Source organism: Sturnira hondurensis, unplaced genomic scaffold, assembly GCF_014824575.4.
Source record: "Sturnira hondurensis isolate 20B ecotype Veracruz unplaced genomic scaffold, ASM1482457v3 Scaffold0008281, whole genome shotgun sequence".
NCBI classification, from domain to species: domain Eukaryota; kingdom Metazoa; phylum Chordata; class Mammalia; order Chiroptera; family Phyllostomidae; genus Sturnira; species Sturnira hondurensis.
The window spans coordinates 132,892-155,749 of record NW_028080912.1 but is presented as its reverse complement, the minus strand read 5'-3'; the positions used below and the strand labels follow the sequence as shown (position 1 = coordinate 155,749).

Here is a 22,858-nt window from a genome sequence, read left to right as displayed (position 1 = left end):
TGGAAAACTAGCTGCAAAATGTAGTTTTCACATATTATAGACAAATTTATCAATTTTTAAAAAATGTTTATTTTTATACAGAGGGGAGGGGAGGGAGAGAGGGAGAGAAACATCAATGCGTGGTTGCCTGTAGAGCACCCCTACTGGGGACCAGGCCCACAACCCAGGAAGGTGCCATGACTGGGAATGCAACCAGCGACCTTTTGATGTACAGGCTGGCACTCAATCCACTGAGCCACACCAGCCAGGGTGAAAAAATTTATTTTTGTAAGACTATTTAAACCAGAATAGACTTCCCTAGAATGTAATGCAGGCGAGCCAGCCATGTGTACTTTAGGGAAGTCACGTGAGCAGCATGGAGCAGTGCAGGCAACACGGACTCCTGGTTGTGGGGCAGCACTGGCTGGTCTGCTCCTTTCTTTTCATGTGTTCACTGTTCTTCTGGTGAGTTACTGTGGGAGGACATATCCTGGGGATAGCTGAGTGTGTGTAATGTCAGTAGCATTTGTTCCATTAAGTCTTCTGTTTATAAGTAATTTTGTTTTAAAATGTTGCTCTGAGAAGTCTGAAGTGAAACTGGTTGTCTTTGGTTGGTGAGCTATAGGTAAAAGAGGAAAAGTTATTATATTATTATTTTTCTGCCTTGTATTTTCTAGACTGATTCTAAAGACTTTTATGATTTCAAATGTAAAAAAGAAAACTTTCTGACCTATGTAGGGGATAATTAAAAGTGTTAATTAAAGTACGATTACCGTTGTGATATTAGAAATGATACTTTCATGTCAAATTTCATTTTTATTTCTTAATCCTTTTAGGCCGTTTACATGATGCCAACAGAGGGTGATGACTCATCCAAAAGTGTCCCTTTAGCGTTGCAGAGAGTGTTCTATGAACTGCAGCACAGCGATAAGCCCGTAGGGACAAAAAAGCTAACAAAATCATTTGGGTATGTATTGGAAAGCTACCTTTCCCTATGCTGCTCCTTTAAGGATGAATGAGGTGACAGAAGAATTGTAGTCACTGTGTAGGCATTTAATTGTGTCAGAGTGTACTTATCATTGTATTTTATTTGACGATTTTGGAAAGAACAGCCTGCTTTAAGAATTTTTTTTTTTGAGAAATAAATACTACTTTAAAGCTTTACCTCTCAAGTTTTACCTTTTAAGGTGAACACCATATAAAGTTTGTAACAAATATATGAGGGAGGACCCCCCCAAAACATCAGAATTATCTGCTGGAGACTGGTCCCAGCATAGTACAGGTTGCCCCCAGTAGGTGAGTATTCTAGGAACCCATCTGTATCCATGTACCAGCTGGGCTTGTTGCGAGAGGTTATATTCACCTTTAGGAAATGTTTGTTGAAGACTGTCAACACACTTGCCTGTTTGATGATGGAGGATTTATGAGTGTACCTGCAGATACCATGCTGACTGTGTGGCATTTTTTGACCAAAAACAGCATGATCCCCTCGCTATAACCTCCCTATGCACCTGATCTTGCCCCAAGCTTCTTTTTTCATTTCCATGGATTAAAAAACTCCACGAAGAGAAATGTTTTAATCATGCAGAAGAGGTGAAAAAACAAAATGGAAGAAGCCCTAAAAGGCATCAGAACTGACATACTCAAAAACTGTTTAGAGCAGTGGAAACAATGTCTTGACAGGTGTATTGAATCAAATGAGACTATTTTGAAGGTTACTGAAGTTTAAATATTTAGGAATAAATACACAATTTAAAAAGAATAAATTCTAGTTTGATTTGCTCAATGTTCATATATTGACTTGCAAAAACACCTGCCCCTTGTAGTAAGTTGTTTAGAACAGGATAACATTGTTACTATTTGAGTGTCCTGATAAAACTCAGTTAATCTTGGAATCATAATCCCCCAAATAATCTTCTAGGAAAAGCAATTTAAGAATATTGGCTGATTATGGAGTGTAGTTTTTGGATCTATGCTACCAGTTAGAGTACATTTATTGAAAATTTGGATGTTTTGATATATAAAATGTTCATTTTATCTTTCCAAGGTGGGAAACTTTAGATAGCTTCATGCAACATGATGTTCAAGAGCTATGCCGAGTGGTAAGTTTTCAGCTATAATTACATACTACTGACATTTAATATTTTGAAGCACTGTCAGAAGCTTTTATCAAGTAATACCTCAGGCATATACTCACATCACCATACTTTAGATAAGCCCACATTTTTTCTGGCCCAAAATTAGGCTAGAAGGAAAAAAAGCATTTATATAGTTTAAAAGCCAGAAAGAGAGAAAAAAATTATTTGAGAGGGAAGTCTGAGGGGAAACCTAAATTTAAGCATTTTAGTAGGATAATGTGTTAATTGGAATATCTACTTGAGTTGTTATGGGCTGGAGTAGCTGTTCTGACCCCCCTGCTTCAGTTTCCAAGAATGACTTCTGTTACTACCCTGCAGCATCCAGACCCCTTCTTTGCACAGAAGTTCTGGTTGAGGCAGACCTCTGTGTGAGTGATTCTCCCCAAAACCAGCTTTAGTCACTAGCAAATTCCCATTCTTTCAGTTGTGATGAAAGATGCACAAACACACACACAACATGAAATGGCTATTCAAGGTGATTGGCTGGGCAAGGTGTGTTTTCTTTTTTGCAGCACTAGCTGGATTGAATCCAGTTCATTAAATATCCATGGACAAACCAGTCAATCCTGTTGACAGGCTCAACCTCATTAATCTCTTGGTGTGGACCAATACGAGTTAAGTTTAGTGCTCAATTTACATGCTTTTCCACAGAGGTAAAATGAATATAAAAAATGCTTCTAAAGGCACTACAGATTACTAATTTATTCCGGAGGCTGTTTAGAGGGTTAATCTCAACTGTTGCATGTAGATATTTTTGTAACCATCCAACCAAAGGAAGAAGATTTTATATGTTTTTGATAATTGCATGCCAAAGGTCATACTATTTATAGTCTTAGAATGTCTTGGACCATTGCAGTTTCCTAGTCACATTGCAAATTACTGGATGTTGATTAAGCATAACATTCTCTTAAAGCCCAAACTTTCTCTTCCAGTTGCTTGATAACGTGGAAAATAAGATGAAAGGCACATGTGTAGAAGGCACCATACCTAAATTATTCCGCGGCAAAATGGTGGTATGTGATTATCACTTTAAAAAGATAATTTTCAAAGATTTTGAAATGTGTACATTCTGCTGATTAATAATACTTGTGCCATCTTTCCCTCATTTGCAGTCTTATATCCAGTGTAAAGAGGTGGACTACCGATCTGATAGAAGAGAAGATTATTATGATATCCAGCTGAGCATAAAAGGAAAGAAAAACAGTAAGTTCTGTGCAAACAGTTGCCTGCTGACTGTCTGATCATTTTGTAGTGATTTAATGCTGTACTCATGCAAGTGATTCTGATTAAACTTGAGCATAGAGAAAAAACCGCCAAATGATGAGTACACAGCTCACAGAGTGGAGAGCCAGGTCAAGAGACAGAACTTTGCTGGCAAATGCAGCCCTGCCTCAGTCCTTCCCAGTCGCTACCTCCTCCTCAGAGGAGACCACTGTTTGGGTTTCTAATGTCCTGTTATAGCTTATATTTACATGTGGAAAATACTTACGTAGGATGTAGTGTCTTTCTCATTTACTTTGCTCAGCATTGTGTCTGTGGAATTTCATCTATGTTTCGAGTAACAATAATTTGGTCATTTTTAATGATGATAGTATTTCACTTTGGGAGCATATTGCAAGAATTTTGGGACCAACTTTTCTTGAGAGCTGTGTGGACTGTTTATAGTGTGAGGCTGTAGGCACGAGCCCCTTATCTACCTTGTTTTTTTCTCTTTCTGGTGCACATATATTTGCATTTACAGTGAGTGGGATGGCTGGCTTACAGGGGACACACATGTTCAATTTAGTAGATAAAACCAGCAAGTTTCCCACAGTGTGAACCTTATCAGCTTGACACAGCCCTCCTGCCCAGCAGTGTGTGAGAGCTGTCAGTTACCAGACTAGACGTTTTGGTGGGAATATGGTGCTATGTTGGTTTTAACTTATACTTCCCTGATCATGAGGTGGTCACCTTTTCATGTGCTTACTGGCAGTTTGGGTACTGCCTGACCATAATGCAATACAGTTAATAATAACTTAGTGTCCTTGTGTACAAACTCTGACACCTCGGTGACTTCTGGGTCTGCTTCTGTTGAGTCACCTTTGTCTTTACCATGGGCTGTATTTTCCAGCTACTTTGTGTATCTGGTAATATGTTATTGGATGCCAGCCATTGTGATTGTGTTCTTGTTGGGTGTAGAATATTCTTAACCTTTGTTCTGGGGCACAGCTAAGTTACTTGGCAATGATCTGTATTTTTCAAGGCTCGCTTTGTAAGCTTTGTGTGGGATTTTATGACAGTTTGTGGGAGTACAACAGTTTTTAGTTGAGAGCTAATTTGTGCCCACAACTGAGGCCACGGCTTTCTGAGTTTTGAGCCTGATGTGCCTGACTTAGGAGGCTTTTCCACTGTGGCGGGAGGGAACACCCATTAGTCCCAGGCTGGTGGAGTGCCAGGGGCTGTTCCCAGATCCTTGTGGTGCTTCTTTCTCCAGCCCCAGTTGATTTCCTCACTGTGCTGAATGTCATGATTAGCAGTCACAGAAGGCTCCAGGAGAACCCTCTGCAAGTTGCTGGAACTCTCTTCCTGTGCAACTTTCTGTTCTTGGGCACTCTGTCCTACAGATGGGAGCTGCCTTGGGCCCCTCGTTGTCTCTGGGACACTCTGGGATGGTCCTGTTTGGGTTTCTCTTTGCTGTGCTGTGGCCTGGAAAGTACACAGTAGCCGAGAAACTTGACAGGCTGCCTCTGGGACCACCACTTCACTGCCTGTGGTCCAGAGCATGAACGCTGTTGTTTTCCGTAGAGTGCAGTGTTTCACTTGTTCAGTGCAGGAGAATAGGCCAGTTCCTGTCCTTCTGTCACCACTAGGGCAGGAGTTCTTTCTGCACTCTAGACGCTAGTTCTGGGTGAAGTTACTGAGATCATCCCCCCAGACTGAGATCATCCTGTGCTTACCTCTTCACTCTTCTAATGTTGGCATTTGTTTCACAGACTCTGATAATTGTAGTATTCCCCAGTGTATCCGTCTTTGCTTTTTGTGTCCTAAGAACCCCTGCCCTGAAATCGTAAGATACTCTTACTTGTTATTTTTTAATCTTTTCTATTTATTTACTGCCTGTTACTATTTGTAAGACCTTCAGGAAACCATATCAGTCTCCTTAGGGTTTTCACCTTGGTTGGATTGGTGAAGGTGTAAAGGGCACATTTAACTGGTCTGTGTTGGAGGCTGAGAGTTACCGCTCAAGGCCAGTTACTAACATCCCTTCCCTGGCTTTCCTAAATGTACTTGAGTTGGCTTTATTATAATCGCAGCTTTACTGATAACTTCAGCTGACTTTTGTCTTTCTCTCTTTAAAGTATTTGAATCATTTGTGGATTATGTGGCAGTAGAACAACTAGACGGTGACAACAAATATGACGCCGGGGAGCATGGCTTGCAGGTAATCTGGGAATTATGTGCCAGTGTCTTGGTGTAGCTTTTCACTTCCACCTGAATTTTTTTGCTTACTTGTGAACTAATAATTTCCTCATATCGTTCCCTAGTGTGCTGGTATCTAGAGCTCAAAAGGACTTTATTTCTTAGTGTGGGCATTTTAGTTTAGCGAACGCTAAGTGTGTTGCTGGTATGATAGAATGGGAAGGGGCTAAGGAAGGTGTTAGCAGGAAATGGACGTAGAGCTTGTTCATCAGAGGTAGGGCTGTCACCTAGCACATTGAAGCTCAGTCCCTGTGTTTGAAGACTTTTTTCCATTTCATCCGTGATTCTCTTTCTCTCCTTACTGGTTTCAGTGCCTGGGGTTCTCTCAGTTTCCTCTACTCATAAGTAGAATTTGTGGGTCATGTGGAGTCTGGTACTGGCTGGTGTTGTTTTGCTCTTTTGTGTGATGGAGTTAACAGTTTTCTGAGAAATGTGACTTCTAGAATGAGGAGTGCATTTTCTATTATTCATTCCATGACACTTGGTATCCACTTGTTTTCCACATTGCCCTTGAGGAACTCCAGGCTTCTGGCCTAGCAGTGAGCCTCAGGTAGAGGGACATGGGCTGTGGCCAGTTCCTGGCTGTTGGTCAGGCTGGTGGGTAGATCAGCAGCCCCATCACTGGGCTGGCCCTCCAGGGTCTGTTGGAGCCTCATAACCTTGACTCATAGGTTCAACCGATTCAGTTTTTCAGATCATGCTGTGTTTTCCAAGCCTGCTCATTTATAACTCACAGTACCATTTTGCTGTGGGCCACAGTTCTGGTCTGGTTCTGCTGGTGAGGCCACTTAGGGCACCAAGTTGCATATCAGGAAGTCACGTGGCAAACATGCACCTGGATGTGCTAGGAGACACTTCTGTTAACTCAGAAGAATTGTCTTTATCCACGCTGGATATTTGGGGTCTGGACAAGGAATATATATTTTAGAATCAGTGGACAAGTGTGGAGAAAGAGAATTCCTATATTATTCTTTCAGGTTGCATTGAAACCATGCCATTCCCTTGTGTGGTAGTAGGTTCCTGGGATTTGTGTTTTTCCTTCCAGATACCCTGTTCTCTTAAGTGTGCCAGTGTGTGTCGTAGAACATTGCCAAGTAGGTTTGCTTTGTCATAGCCACCGGTTGGACATTCTCTAAAGGTTTATAGTGCAGGTCATTGACTAAAGGTTTATAGTGCAGAGGGAAGGCCTAGCTTGGAAATACGCCTGATCAGGGTTACTGATGGTCTGGTGGTGGCTGAGGTTGGCAGAGGCTTATTGTAGTGAGGGAAAAAGAGTAGGGTGAGGTGGAGCAGAGAAGGAGACAGGTGTCAGAGCTGTAGAGTGACAGTTTGCTCCAGAGAAGCCGAGTTTGGAAGCTGGAGGTGTCCTGCAGCCCAGAGGCTGACAGTAAGTAGGGAAAGGCCGTGTTGGCTGTAAAAGGGTCTTGCTGATACTCCCTCAGGGCATTCTGTAGAAGTTTGAACAGTAAGCACTGAGTGTGTGCTCCACAATGTGTGTTCTTAAGTAGACATGAAGGTGCAGGGAAAGGAAGCTGGCTACTTACCGTCCTGGTCATGACTGTTCACCTGTACTTATTTTGTCAAGGTGCTCCACAACACACCCAAGCTCACATCCTGTAAACCAGTCTTCTGTTTTTCCATGTAGTGTTTTTTTCCCCACTATATTCCTCATGTTCCTCATATTCTTCCATGTTTAATGACTATATAATACGTCAGAAATTGACCAGGCTTTCATTTACTTAACTATTCCCCTATGGGGAGATACCAAGATACAACAAAATCCAAAGGGGAAATCTCTCACAAGCTGTTGCAGCATTATTCTAGGAGCAGTAAGTACCGGTGTCAACAATGTTTCAGAGGCATCTTAGACAATACCTAAACATTGCCTCTTCCCACCAGAAATCCCCAACATGTTCTGGTCTTACAGAAATGCTGTTGTTTTCATTGCTTCAAGAAAGAAGTAGTGGTGAACTAAATTTGCATTTATTTTTCAATGTGCAGGAAGCAGAGAAAGGTGTGAAATTCCTAACATTGCCACCAGTGTTACATCTGCAGCTGATGAGATTTATGTATGACCCTCAAACGGACCAAAATATCAAGATCAATGATAGGTAATCTAGAGTGGGGTGTGGAAGTTGAGATTTAATCACCAGGTGAATATTTAGTGGGTTAATCTCAGTGCTTTGTTTAGCTTTTATAAACACACACACAAACACACATATCTTTGTTCTCATCTCTTTTTTATTTAGGTTTTCCTTCTATCGTGGTGTCTAAGAACTGTAATTGGACAGGGACAATTTTTCTTCAATTCTGGGGCTGCTCCTTTTGCATCTTTCTCGCAGGGAACTCCAGCCCCTCTGCACTGTGGCCACTGAAGTCTGTGAGAAGAGGGTGATTTCTGCTCCAACGACCCTGCTGTCACTGGAGTGTAGATGTCACTTCACAATTGGACATTGATGTTATCGTACTTGTTTCAACAGGATTGTCCCGCATTTTGTAACATCTCAGTTGGTGTTGAGTTATAGAATATAGTACAGCTTTCAGGAAGGCTGAAGTAGGCATGCACGTGCCCCGTTTCATGTGTCTTCTAGATTCTTAAAGTACTAAATACAAGGATGATAGTATACACTACTTTCTCTGGTTTAGAATATAGAATTTTTATTCTGATTCATTTGAGCACCAACTTTATAGAGGATAGAGGTTGGAGAGTCACCCTTGAGACATGAGAGGGAAATGTAACCCAACCCAGTTACTTGCCGCCAGCTGGGTCTTTGGTTATCCATTGTTGCCCTTTACTGTGGACTCGCTAAGAAATCATGTCCACTAGACGTCACAGACACAGCCTGCAGGCTGAGTCCGCCCTGCTGGTGTGCTTTGTTGGGTCCTTACCTTGGTCTTCTTCTATTTTTGTTGGAACTAGTTTCCAACATTTCAAATATCTATCTTTTCACACAAAAGTCCAAATTTCTGTCATCCTTTGGGAGTTCAGAACATTTGGTGCCACTGGGCCTGAATTCCCATAGTGGGCTGGCTTGCTCAGGTGCTGCCCCTTCTGGGTCAGTGTGCATGCCCCACCTTGGTGCTCACCTGTCCATCTTCCTCCCTGGTTTCCTGTGACAGTGCTCCCCATTACCATGTAATGAGAATGTGTGTGGAGCCAGTCATTTAAAAATAATGCAGCCCAGGAAATCTATAGAAGTCACAGGGTAGGAGTTGTTTTTTACATGTGTTCCTTCTCCAATTTGATTTTTCCACGTTTCTCAAACATGCAGGACATCCTTAGTGGTCTCAGTTGTGCACTATCAGAATCATTCATTAACACCCACTTGGAATTATTTACATCCCAGAAAAGTGACAGTGCACATTTCTCTCCAGATTGTTGTGTCGTAGCCTTGAATTTAAAATTCTATTCAGTATCTCAGTGCTTTATCAGCATTTTTCTCCTATCTAGCTTCAAATTTTGCATTGGTATATAAACATAATTTCCTCTAACCAGTAGGAGCTGCCTCAGACATAGTTCATCTGTCCTCCCAAGTCAGATGCATTCTTCCCTTTCCAAATAAGGATGAAGCAGTAAATTAGAAGGTCTAGGAACAAATAAAACCTAAAGATGAAATATTTTATGTGTAAATGGAACCTGGATTTCTTTACACATGTTTCTTTCAATAGGTTTGAGTTTCCCGAACAGTTACCGCTTGATGAATTTTTGCAAAAAACAGATCCTAAGGACCCTGCAAATTATATTCTTCATGCCGTCCTTGTTCACAGTGGAGATAATCATGGTGGACATTATGTGGTTTATCTAAACCCCAAAGGGGATGGCAAAGTAAGTGCTGGGTAGGGGGCGGAGTAGGATGTGATGCTCTCAACTAGGGGATTTACACAGATGCTCAGCCTCAGCATTTTCCTGTATCTAGGTAAAGGCCTAGTTAGCGAAGGGTTACTTGCTAGCTTCTGATTTATCTGTATGTTCTCATGTGTATTAATTGTTGATACTTTAAAGGTGAATGATAATTTAGTGATTATACTTTATGTATCTCTCTGTTGGTATGGAATGTTGGACCCCAGAGAATCCCTTCACATCTAATATGAGGCACTTATTTTCCACTTACAAATAGCAGAGTAATAATCTGGGTCAGGGGAGGCAGCATCAGTTGCATGGTATTCACATGCCCCATTGTCCACATGGTAATGCTCCATCTCTTCCTGGTTCATTTGAGTCTCATCACAGTATTCACCAAGGGGGCAGATGAGGTTCTCTGGGCCTGCGTCCAGGAGCATAGGGCCATTGAGGAACACAGCAAAGATGGAGCCTGCCTAGCTCATGCTAAGAGAACCCCTGGAGCAGCAGACTTGCATGAAACTTTTACTGTGAGGTTGAGTTCCAAAATGACTCAATCCATAGGGAAGAGATTAAAGAATAACTACATATGAGTTCTGACTCCTCTTTTTAGTCAGGCCCCTACTTGCTGTGATAATATGTCATAAGATGGGACAAATTGTCCCATTTAATTGTATTAATTGCACCAGAAACATTTGAACTTTTCTAGCTGAGTTAGGTGCATTCTGTATTGCTTTCTTGATTCGGTGGAAGGTTGTAGTATCAGTAGATTGAATTTAAGTATCAAACAGGCTGAGTAGACTATAGAAATGGCCAGTGGTTGAACATGAGCAATTCCCCAGAACAGGGATGGAGGATGGCAGAGGGCCTGTTGAGTTTTCTCAGAGGGATGCCTGAGGCAGAGTCTGGTTCATGACCGCACTAGACGATCTGTTCTAGGAAAACTCTGCCTGAGAGTTTGTGTGCTTTTCCAAGCACTCTCTCTCACTGATGCCTTGTTGCCTCCTGTCCAGTGGTGTAAATTTGACGACGATGTGGTGTCCAGGTGTACAAAAGAGGAAGCAATCGAGCACAATTACGGGGGCCACGATGACGACCTCTCTGTCCGACACTGCACGAACGCGTACATGTTGGTTTATATCAGGGAATCCAAGCTGAGTGAGTAGGGGTGTCTGTTGTGCTCCACACTGTTGTGAGCTCTGTAGTTGTACCATGAATCACTGTGGTGTCATTATGCCACATTACAGTGGACCTAAGGTGTGTCTCCTATCCAATACATTTTCTATTTACATTGCCTTAGTTACATCATGTAGAAGCAGGATGGGTTGGGCTTGTGGGCTGAGATGTGGGCTCATGGCACCAAGTAATTTCACTTTACTAGACTGCTATAGTAATGAGGATGTAAAATTGGAACTTTTTAAGGTGGGGAAAGTAGAACCTGACAGAAGTGAATGAAGGTGCATTTGTCCTGCAGGTGAGGTGTTACAAGCTGTCACCGACCATGATATTCCTCAGCAGCTGGTGGAACGATTACAAGAAGAGAAAAGGATCGAGGCCCAGAAGCGGAAGGAGCGGCAAGAAGCGCATCTGTACATGCAAGTGCAGGTTAGCATCAGTCTCCTGTGACCCTGTGGTGGTTGGGGCTCCAGGGACCCCTGTTATGAGCTACACTGCTTCAGGTGCTAGGATGAACATAGCCTTATTGCTGAGGGATCAGGGATTGCTCTGGGCAGCCCCTTGAGCATTTTTAACTGAGTGACTGCACAGGCCAGTTTCCTGACCACTTGGAATGTACGCCAAGTGGTATATTCAGGGTAAGGACTAAGATGCGGGAAATACTCAGGCCACCACAGGAGGGTATTTACAAAAAGTACAGAGGGGTTTAGAGGGGTGAAGGCCTCAGTGAAAGGGTGCATGAGAAGGAAGAGTTAGCATCCAGAGGTGGAGCACAGTCCCGATGGGGTGTGCGGAGGTGGCACACCAGGCTGTGGAAAAGCCTGACCCCTGGGATGCAGAAGGCAGGGGAACTCCAACAGGGTGGTGAATTTCCAGATGGTCTTGGTTCATGACTCTGTTGAGATATTAGGAGACAAAGAAGCATCGTTTTAACAAGTTAGTTACCAGGGAAAAGGTACCTTGTGCATCCTATCTTTATAATATTTGGTGATCAGCATACAGGTGGATTTCTAGCTCACACTTATAGATGGGTTGAGAATGGCTGCACGAATGTGAAGGTTTTTGTATTCTTTAATACATACCTTGATTTAGTTCGTTGTTAGTTGTTTTGAAACTTTTCTCCTTGGGTCTTGTGAAGAAGTTTCCTGAAAGCAAGACTAGTTGTTTTTAGCATTTTACTATTTTAACTTTCTCTTGATGATTGCTGTCTTATTTTATTTTGTATGTCAGTTCTGCATTTGTGCATGTTTTCAGATAGTCACAGAGGACCAGTTTTGTGGCCACCAAGGGAATGATATGTACGATGAAGAAAAAGTGAAGTACACTGTGTTCAAAGTATTGAAAAATTCTTCACTTGCTGAATTTGTCCAGAACCTCTCCCAGACCATGGTGAGTGCTGATGGTTGCTGATGGTTGCTTTTGATTTCCAATTTCCTCCGTTGTTCTTGATAACTGGACAAGACAGAACCTTTTGGGGTAGGTGTTGTGTTTAGTAACTGCCTGAAAGTAAGGTCAGTGTTTGGAACTCATTTCTTTCTCAGTCGTGCCTGTGTTTTTCCTGTGCCCTGACCCTTCAACTGAATATGCAGTGAAGGAAGTTCAGTGTGAGTCTTCTCTTTAGTAACCGCTACTCCCTCCACTTTTGTTATTTTTTTTTTTAATGAAATGGGCACTTGATTCTTCAGGTTCTGAAGTCACTTCACTGTTGACTAATCAGCAGTCATAAGTGTAATAATATTTTTTGGTGTAATTACAGGATGACTACTACAAAACAGGATTTAAATAACTGATTTCGTTTTAATGAAATTTAAACTCCCCCCTCCCCCCAGGGATTTCCACAAGATCAGATTCGATTATGGCCAATGCAAGCCAGGAGCAATGGAACCAAACGACCAGCAATGTTAGATAATGAGGCAGATGGCAATAAAACAGTAAGTGTCATTGACAGTGGCACATGCAGTATAGTCTGCTGTTGACGTGGCAGTCTGTTTCCCTTTTTGTCCAGTTAGGTTTTCTTCAGTGTAAGAGTGTAGATTTTTACTCGTTACTTCACCACGCAAATTTTCTAAAATTGTCATCTCTTTTGGAATTAGATGATTGAACTCAGTGATAATGAAAACCCTTGGACAATATTCCTGGAAACAGTTGATCCGGAACTGGCTGCTACTGGAGCAACATTACCCAAGTTTGATAAAGATCGTAAGTGCCCACCAAACACCCGACCACCTTCAGAGCAGTAAAGGTGGATTCCTGGGCCATCGTTCTCGTCACTCAAGGTTGAACATTATTCCCTTGCAAAGCAATCTCCTTGTTTCCAAAATTGCTCATTAAACTCCTGTCATGGTCTAGGCTTCCTGATGAAGTAGGACTGACCATGGGTTTGCATATCCTGGGAAAAGAGGAGAAGGTAGCCTCATTGAGCCATCATGTTTCATCTTTCATCTTGTCTCTCATGGTTTTCTGATCATATTGGTCTGTTATATATCGAACTGATTACGTAGAGCAAGGGTTGCAAAAATTTTTTGTCCAGGGCCATATAAATGCACTAACTCTTCAGTAACATGGACTTGAACTGCGGGGACTTCCTTATACCTGGATTTTTAAAAATTAGTATTGTATTTTTTTCCTTATGATTTCCTAAATAATCGTTCATCTGGCTTTACTGGAAAAATGTAGTATTAGATATATATATATATATATATAATGTAGACAATATATATTGGAATCAGTTACATTATTCATCAAGTTTCTGATCAACAGTCAAACATTACATTTTGGGGGACTCAAAATTACGTACACATTTTCAACACCTTGAGAGGGTTTCCCTAATCCCTGATTTGTTAATAGGCATGTGCATATCATTCAGTGTGGGCCATGTGGTTTCTGCCGCACTGTGGCATGAAAGTAGCCACACGGGATGTGTAAAAGGGTGAGCCCAGGCTGGCCGCGCAGTGGTTGACTTTCAGAATATAAACTGAGTTATTTCTGGTTTGATTCCTGTTCAGAGCGTATGCCTGTGTGGGAGGTGTATGAGGAAGCAAATTCTTCTTTCTCCCTTTCTCCTTCACTTCCACTATAACCAAAAGAAACCAAAGTAAAATCTCACCAAAGCAAAACAAAAAAAGAAATGAAGATGGGTCAAAGTTTATACTATTTTTATTGCTTTATACATGGTCACTTCTTTAGCAAAGAATTAACAACCATTGACATATATTGCCATGACAACACCTTGCCATATAGTTAGTATCAGGCCGTATACCTAGGACTTCTAAATTCACTGCCTCTCATCTCACCCTCACTGTGTCACATGGAGTCTGCCCCAGGGCTTTGATGTTTGGGGTGGTGCTGCAGTCACAGGCCTCGTTTGATGCAGTAATTCTGGGTGCAGTAAGCTGACATTTCAGTGGCTTTACTAAGTCCTCTATTACTGATGTTTTAACAGTGTACTGAGTGCTAAGACCCTAACAAAACCTGTTTTTGAACCTTGTAGACGATGTGATGTTATTTTTGAAAATGTATGATCCCAAAACACGGAGCTTGAATTACTGTGGGCACATCTACACACCGATATCCTGTAAAATCCGTAAGTTTACTGCACTCACCTTCTGAGTTGATTCTGTTAAAGCCTTGGTGTGTTACAGCTTTGGATTCTTTTCCTTTCTTCTAGGTGACTTGCTCCCAGTTATGTGTGACAGAGCAGGATTTGCCCAAGATACTAGCCTTATCCTCTATGAGGTTTGGATGGTTTATCTTTCCATAATCAGCCTATTGTTAGTGGTTTAGGGAGGGATTTCATTGCCTGTGATGCTAGTCCTGAATTTGTTATGTGTGATGTCTATAGCCAAGGTGATCTTGAGTTGAGTGTCACATTTGTAGATTTGTGATTTTACCAATTGAGGATCCATCAGTGATGGTTCCATCTTTGTGGATATTAATGTTTGCCATTAGCATTTTAACTTGTTAAAATATAGGGCTGATAGAATGGAATGTAGAGAAAATACAGAATACGGCCATATTAAATATACAAATGTTCCCTTGTAACTATTTCATGTCTTTAGGAAGTTAAACCGAATTTAACGGAGAGAATTCAGGACTATGATGTGTCTCTTGATAAAGCCCTTGATGAACTAATGGATGGTGATATCATAGTATTTCAGAGGTACGTACTTTTTGAAGGATTTTATCACCTTATACTAATATTAGGTTTTCATCTTGAGTCATGTAGCAGGAAACAAAATCGTGTCCAGACCCAGAGACACAGTTTGTTTGAAGTTTCTTACAGTGCTGACAGATGTTGGCAGTCTCTGGGTTTTGGAATTAGAGGTGGTGAGCATTTTCATCATTTGCTGCTTAGTGTCCTAAAAATGTCTATAGTGAGGAGGATGATTGTTATCAGGGCGGCAAAAGTCTTTATGAAATGGCAGGATGGCATTCCTTCCCTCAAACGTAGAACATTTCTTAGAATGCTCCTACTTAGGTAATTGATTTAAATTTGCTTGTAAAACCAGCAGGTCTGTGGTGTTAGTCTAAAGGCAGCCTGGGGTGGCCTATTCCTTGCTCTTCAAGTATCTGAGCAGGGTGGTCCTGGCACAGGTTGTGGGCAGGCTGAGGAATGCAGTGGCCCAGAGCAGGGCCTGGCACGCTTTTATTGTAAGGGCCAAGCAGTCAGTATTTGGGGCTTAGTGACTACTGGATCCTGCTGCCTGGGCCTGAACGTGCCACCTGCCAACTCCTGGATTAGCTACTGGCTCTGGCACTTGCCCGCTGTGTGGGCTCACCCTTCACCTGAGTCCTTCTGCCTGTGTGTAGAGGAGAGGGCATTGGTTTTTGTGTTCACATCCAGGATGGGAAGCAGTACTGTGTATGGCTCACAGCACACCTTTTGTAAGTGACTGCCTTCCTTCATTGTCCCTGTCTTACCAAGATGGCTGGGAGGACCCCGAGCCTCCTAAAATGTGACCCTGAGCTTATATCCATAGCTGTTGGTGTCAGTGTTGCTTGAGAGATGAAGACCCTGGCCTGGGGTTTGATTCCATCTACAAATTGTTTCTCTCCCCCCAGGGATGACCCTGAAAATGATAACAGTGAATTACCCACCGCAAAAGAGTATTTCAGAGATCTCTACCACCGTGTTGATGTCATTTTCTGTGATAAGACAATCCCTAATGATCCTGGATTTGTGGTCACGTTGTCAAATAGAATGAATTATTTTCAGGTATTTGATAAATGCTCTTCTCCTTTCTGATTCCATACCAGAAAGACCAAGTTCTTGTTAAAAATGCTTGCTGATGAGACTGATGGTTTGGGTTCAGGAGAAGGGGTTAGTGCCATTTCTGAGGAAATTGCTGACTGAGGTGGGTTGGTGCTAAGATCACGGTGGGGCCAAAGCCGTTCTCTTCTCTGCCTCCCCTCCCACACCCACTGCCATGTGCACCTGCACTTTCGTCCTTTCAAAGCTTCTCTATGTTGGCACAAGTGGGTTTCAACGGCCACAGTGGTAACAGCTCCTTTACTTCAGTTAGAACATGCCAAGTGTAAAGCACTAAAAAATTAATCAGAAAATTTAAGTATCCATAGACGTCACCATTAAAGTGAAAAAGTCCCTTTAAAAGTTATCTTCATCAGATAGGCTGTTCCCGAGGTTGTAGGCTTTATTCCTGTTAGATAGTAAATTTCTAGGGCATTTAAATTCAGGCTGCTCATATTACATTCCTTTAATAGCCTGAGGTGGCTAATTACTGATGAAGCATATAAGCACATTTCAGTTTATTCCCCCAGATGTGAACTTTTCTGATTTCTGGTCCATTCCCTTCTCTCAGGTTGCAAAGACAGTTGCACAGAGGCTCAACACGGACCCGATGTTGCTCCAGTTTTTCAAGTCTCAAGGGTAAGCCTTACAGAGACCCTCAGTGTTTGGTTTTTACCACATGCTTTCCATAGTTTATCCCGACATCTTGGAACTAACTTTAATGAGTAGCTGGACACATCACCTGACATGCGATTTCTTAGTTTCAGATGTAGAATTGTCACCAGTCATACCTTGACCACACTACTCCAAGATGTCAAAGTAATTGGCAGCCTCACCTAAAGTCACACTTTAGTTATGTCATCAATAAATACATCCCCCACAGTGTGTCCAGCTGGGGTCGTTAGTCCAGACAGAATTCTCTGTGTTGTGTGACCATTGCAGAGAACGTTCAGGTGGGCCAGCCAGAGGGACTAAGGACTTGGGAAATAGGAGCACTAGAGTGGAACCCTGTGCCAGGTCCCAATTTCAAGTCTAGATGCAAGGCCAGTGATTTGCTTCTCTGCTCATTCAAAGATATTTGTTTTAGGCAAATAAACAAGTCACTTATATGCTCTTTTCTTGTGTAGTTATAGGGATGGCCCAGGTAATCCTCTTAGACATAATTATGAAGGTACTTTAAGAGATCTTCTACAATTCTTCAAGCCTAGACAACCTAAGAAACTTTACTATCAGCAGGTATGAGTCCAAATAATGTAACTGTGGGTAATAAAGAGAAGCCTTGGGTTTTGGTGGAAGCGTATCTAAAATAAGCCTCTCTTTTTTTAATAGCTTAAGGTGAAAATCACAGACTTTGAAAACAGGCGAAGTTTTAAGTGTATATGGTTAAACAGCCAATTTAGGGAAGAGGTAAGTTTTTTTACTGGCATGAATTTCTATTTCATTGGAGCTTGTCTATGGTATCTGCCTGCTCGGACCTTGAAAACTAAAATGACAAATGAAAGCACAGTGAGTGACAACATGTTAGAGCATCTGAGGCCAGGGTTTGAGAACCCGGGTGGGTGTGGCTGTGAGATACAGTCCCCTCCTGCTACCAGCTCTGAACCCCGGGGACTGAATAACAATATCCTCTGCCCGAATCCTCCAGGAACTCCTTCTTGCTGGTTTGCACATCTCAGGTCATTGCACTGCTGCTTGGCCCAGGGCAGTATTTTCTCAAACCATTTCAGGCCTCAGTGAGTGCAGCAGCTGACTGGCTTCCAAGTGGCGAGGACACTGGCTGTGCTGGGCACTTAGCTCAGACGTTAGCAGCACAGGCCGCTGCAGCCCTTCGTGCTTAGTGGGCACAGAAGAAAGGACATGCCCAGCCACATGTTAGCTGGTGGTTCTAGAAAGTCTGTTCTGCTTGGATCCCGAGTCTCTTTACCTTTCTTGCCCTGCCTGTTTTCAGAGATTATTTCAGCCATTCACCACAGACATTCAATCCTGTGTGGAGTTGAGGCTGACATTAAAAAGCCCACCTGTGGTCATGGTCCAGGTTAATTGGCCTCGTCACTGTATTGGGAACTGGAAAGGCTTATAGATGGTCTTTCATGGGCATCATTTCCTGAGAAGTTGTCCTGGAAATGGAAACTTTTTGTATTAAAGTGAGGTGGCATTTCTCTGTTTTGTTTTGTTTCATTTTTTATTGAATGTATTGGGTGATATTGGTTATAAAATTATATAGGGTTCAGGTGTACAGAAAGTGCCATTTCTTAATGTCCCCTCAGTACTTCGTGGGTCCCAGGTTTGGGCAGATGTCTGGGTGAAGTATACATTGGGTAGTCCTGCTGGGAATGTAAATGAGGAAGTGCTGGGGAGCTAGAGACAGCTGAGGATTCCTATTGCTCTTTTTTTCTGTTTTTGAGCAAAATTGGTTTGTTATAGCAGGCCTGTTTTGTTTTCTTTAAAGCAATTTTTTCCACCTTGTCATTTCTTAGGAAATAACACTATATCCAGACAAGCACGGGTGTGTCCGGGACCTGTTAGAAGAATGTAAAAAGGCTGTAGAGCTTGGGGAGAAGACATCAGGGAAACTTAGGCAAGTATTTCCTGGAGCCTAGGGCGGGCGGGAGGAGCGGTAGTAGCAGCCCCACCTCTGCAGTTGTCCTAGGGGAACGTGCACACTGCCAGAACCCTTGTGCATTGTTGCCAGACTCACCCCTTAGCCTGTCTTTTGCAGCAGTTTTTAAGTATTTCACAGCTTTCCTCCTTTCTTCTTTCTTTCCTCCTTTCTTCCTAGTCTCTTGATATTAACTGCCTATAGTAAAAATGTGTCATTCAGGTGGAAAGACAAGCAGAGGAGGGCTGTGGTTCGAGTAGAGTGATAACTGAAACTGGAAAATGCTGTGATGGTAGTTGAGAAATTGGGCCACTATGGATGCGTGTGGCCAACACTCAGGCTGTGGGAAGGAGGAGCAGATGAGCCACAGTTTTCATTTCAGAGAGGTGGATGCTCTTCTTAGCATGTCACTGTAGTCGGGTGTAGGACAGAAGAGCCCTCATGGCCCTTGGTCCCAGAACGTTTTCTCTCTGATACCATTACGAGAAAGAGATTTTTATTCTCTGTAAGTGTAGGTGAGAAAAATAACAGAAGCCCTGGGTAGTATGGGATTCCTGGAGAGAAGATCCACACAGTTCCAGGAGACCCGGCTTCACTGAGTCTTGCACGTCTGGATGGGAGCGGGGGGTCCCCTTCACTCCACTGAGTCGTGTGCTTGTAGGGTCCGCCTGACCAGTGTTGGGTCTGCTCCCCTGGATGCCTGCTTTCAATGTGTCAAATCTTTTAAAAAGAAAGAAGACAAGCATCTCATGATAGCTTTGATAAAAAAAAGTATTTTGTCAGTCTTTTTTTTTTTTACATGAACTTATCTTTCACCACTTATCTGTTTTGTACAGGCTGCTAGAAATCGTAAGCTACAAAATTATTGGTGTGCACCAAGAAGATGAACTATTAGAATGTTTATCACCTGCGACAAGTAGAACATTTCGAATAGAGGTAACCATCCCCTTCTTGGCACTAGGGAGAGTTCTGCTCCCTTGGTGGTTAGGGCAGCTGTCACTCACTTGTTCAGTTCTCTTACTGAGACTGACTATACATGGCATGAAATTCATCCTTTAAGTATTCGGTTCGGTGACATAACGTATATTCACACTGTTGAGCACTCGTCACCTCCATCCACTGCCATAGTCTTCATCTTTTCCACCGAACACTCCACACCCATTAACATTTTTTCTTCCCAGCCCACCGTTCTGGTTTCACAGAATGTGACTGCACTAGGCACCTCCTATAAACAGAATCAGGGGCTATATGTAGTTAGAAAGTAGTTGTAAGTATTGGCCACTGGGTAGCTCTCTTCCGGAACTGGGTGTCAGTGGTTTCTGGAGTGGCTGGAATTTCCACCGTAACTGGAAGAATGCATTACCTGCTGTCTTAAAACTTAGCTGTATTCTGGCTCTGACCTCTTACCATTTTAACAGGAGACAAACATGGCATTTTGGCCAAGATGCAACTTAATTTCATCATTGGAGGACCAGTCAGAAATAAAACATGGCCTTTTGTCTGCATTGAGTGCTTTACTGACCTGTGTTCAAAATATGTCCCCAGGAAATACCTTTGGACCAGGTAGACATTGATAAGGAAAATGAGATGCTGATCACAGTGGCACATTTCCACAAAGAAGTGTTTGGGACGTTTGGCATCCCATTTTTGCTGAGGATACACCAGGTGAGTAACGCGTTGAAAGGCACCCAGAACTTGAAGGCTCACACCCTTTTTGGATTAGTGTTGCTACAGCTGCTTTCCAGCCTTGTGGGCAGAAAGTGGGTTTTGATGGCGTCCCCATGGGCCATGAGCGTCTGCCACAAAGTGGCACAGATGCGGGAGCACTCCTGTCCTCTCCCGTTTGTAGGGCGAGCATTTCAGAGAAGTCATGAAGCGCATTCAGAGTCTGCTAGACATCCAGGAGAAGGAGTTTGAAAAGGTATGCACTTCCTGGACCCTGGGGTCGTTCAGTGGGCAGCACTCTGGAATCTGGACTAGAAGGGCGCCCTAGACTTTGCCAGAAGTGAGTTTTGCTGACATCCAGAACTGATGGATGAGTTTTTGTTTGTCTTTTAGTTTAAATTTGCCATTGTGATGATGGGCCGGCACCAGTATATAAATGAAGATGAGTATGAAGTGAACTTGAAAGACTTTGAATCTCAGCCTGGTAAGAACCCTCCCCCAGTTTTCCTTCCTAGTGGGGTTGGATCTAAGCAGCAAGTGGTAAGAGGCTGCAGGCCTGGGCCTAGTGCCGCCTCTTCCATTTCCACAGCGGGGCGGCCTGGGCTTCCTTACCTCATCTGTAAGAGGAGGAACAGCAGTAACCCCTGAATCCTCCTAAGGATTAGAGCATTGCTCAGTGGCTGAAAGGAATGAGACCTGAGGCCAAGGTGTCAGTGGCCCTATGAGACTGGCAGGCTCTGACGATGCTGCACATGGAAGCCACTGAGACGTTCGGTCAGAGTGTGGGTGTCCTTGGCTTCCTGTGCACGTGCAACTCAGAGCTTCCACCTCATGGTGACCCCAAACCAGGGCATCGGTTCTGCTCATGTTGTTGGCCACTCCTGGCTTGGGGGTCCTGGCACTTGCTCTGTGGTCTTATTGCCCCTCTTTCCCCACCAGGTAACATGTCTCACCCTCGGCCGTGGCTAGGGCTCGACCACTTCAACAAAGCCCCAAAGAGAAGTCGCTACACCTACCTTGAAAAGGCCATTAAAATCCATAACTGACTTCCTCACCCCGTGTGTGCAAGGACCGCGTGTGGGTGTGTGCCCCCTTTTAACAGCGAGAACTCTGGTACATGTGCTCTCTGGCCGAAGTCTTCAGCAAGAGGATTTGCTGCTGGTGTTAATTTTATTTTGTTGAGGCTGTTCAGTTTGGCTTCTCTGTATCTATTGACTGCCCTTTTTGAGCAAAATGAAGGTGTTTTTATAAAGCTTGGATGCCAATGAGAGTTATTTTATGGTAACCACAATGCAAGGTAACTGTCAGCGTAATGGGGAGAAGAGGTTATTGCAGGGGTCCCAAACCCCTTGTCCAGGAATGGTAACACAGTCCTTGGCTTGTTAGGAACCAGGTGGCAAGGGAAGATCACCTACGCTCCGCATCCTGTTCTCCTTCGTGGTCCATCCGCCACCGCTTTCTCGTCCATGGAAAATCAGGTCCCTGTTGCCAAAAAGGTTGGGGACCGCTGGGTTAGTGGGACATGTGTCACTAGCAAAAGGTCTCTGATTTCTGTCTAGTTGGCATAAGCTGCCTGGCTGCTTCCTGGGGGTCCAGGCCACCACCCTGTCCACAACTAGTCATTCTTACATTTAGGCGCGTCCAACGTTCTTTCCTTCAGTTACACCTTCAGTGCCCTTTGGTGCGTCTGTAAAGGCAAAACAGAGAAACTCACAAGCTAATAAATGGCACTCTTTCCTTCACTGCGTGTCCTGTCGCCCCTTCCTCAGTTCTCTCTCCAGCTGCCTGGGTCCTTAGAGTAAACCCTTCTCATTTCCTTCAGCCACTACTGTTCTGCAACCCGTTTGCAATGCGGATGCACTGAATACAGTCTGACAGGCATTCTGGGGGCTTTTTACTAAGTGGAAAGCACTGTTAAATAGGATTAAGGTGTACTGTGCTGCCTGTCAGCAAACTTCATGGTCTCAAGAGTTCACACAAGCAGGTGAAAAATTACAAATAGAACTTGTCTTAAAATGGAACAGATGGAACAAAAAGCCTTTTAGCAAAGAGGGCATGCTCACTCGTGGTTAGTAAGCTGTTGACTTTGTAAAAAAGTTAAAAATAAAAAAATAAAAATGAAATTGTATATTTAATGAATGAACATGTACAATTTGCCGCTTGGAGGAGGTGACTTTTTGTTGGGTGAATCTACAAGTGACTCTCACTGATGTTGATATTCATCGTGTGTAGTTTCATTTCAGTCCCGACCTTTTCTTTTGGAGCTAATGCCAGCCGCGTGTCCAGTTTTGAGTGCAGTAAAATAGAATCAGCAAATCACACCTAGTTTTTGTCTTTCCCCAGTATTTTTGTTTGTTTCTGTAGCAGCAGTGGACACCAACTCTTCCTGTATATTGCCTTTTTGCTGGAAAATGTTGTATGTTGAATAAAATTTTCTATAAAAAATTACAATTCAGTGAGTGACGTGGAAGTTGAGGAAGATTTCTGCCTTTCCCAGAAAGAGGCTTGGGGAACCTTTTCATTTAAAACAAGAGTTTACTGAGATATTTCCCGCCCTTCCCCCAATTTCATTATTGCTGATGTATAGTTCTGGCTTCTTGGTTTTCCCCTTTTTGGTCGCCTCTGACTAGTCTCATTTAAGCTTAAGAAATAAAAGGTTTCCAGGCGGGAACCATGTGCAAATAAGACGACTGGAAATATTATTGGAATGGTGCAAGGTGCAGTGAGGGGGCGTTGGCATTGGAGTAGCCGTG

General features: G+C 43.1%; 1 protein-coding gene across 1 annotated transcript; it reads left to right on the top strand.

Annotated features, from left to right (window-relative positions):
• The first annotated feature begins 795 nt into the window (after positions 1–795).
• On the top strand, positions 796–22,395 carry LOC118992723 (ubiquitin carboxyl-terminal hydrolase 7). The gene is made up of 25 exons (XM_037054685.1): positions 796–946; positions 2,027–2,081; positions 3,050–3,130; positions 3,230–3,320; positions 5,456–5,538; positions 7,578–7,687; positions 9,246–9,402; positions 10,431–10,575; positions 10,892–11,022; positions 11,848–11,982; positions 12,423–12,524; positions 12,687–12,792; positions 14,084–14,176; positions 14,261–14,328; positions 14,652–14,752; positions 15,655–15,808; positions 16,413–16,480; positions 16,969–17,077; positions 17,171–17,248; positions 18,319–18,419; positions 19,277–19,376; positions 19,986–20,105; positions 20,290–20,361; positions 20,499–20,589; positions 21,045–22,395. Exons 1-25 carry the CDS (start codon positions 825–827, stop codon positions 21,149–21,151), a joined length of 2,580 nt encoding a protein of 859 aa, XP_036910580.1. The 5' UTR covers positions 796–824; the 3' UTR covers positions 21,152–22,395.
• The last annotated feature ends 463 nt before the right edge of the window (positions 22,396–22,858 follow it).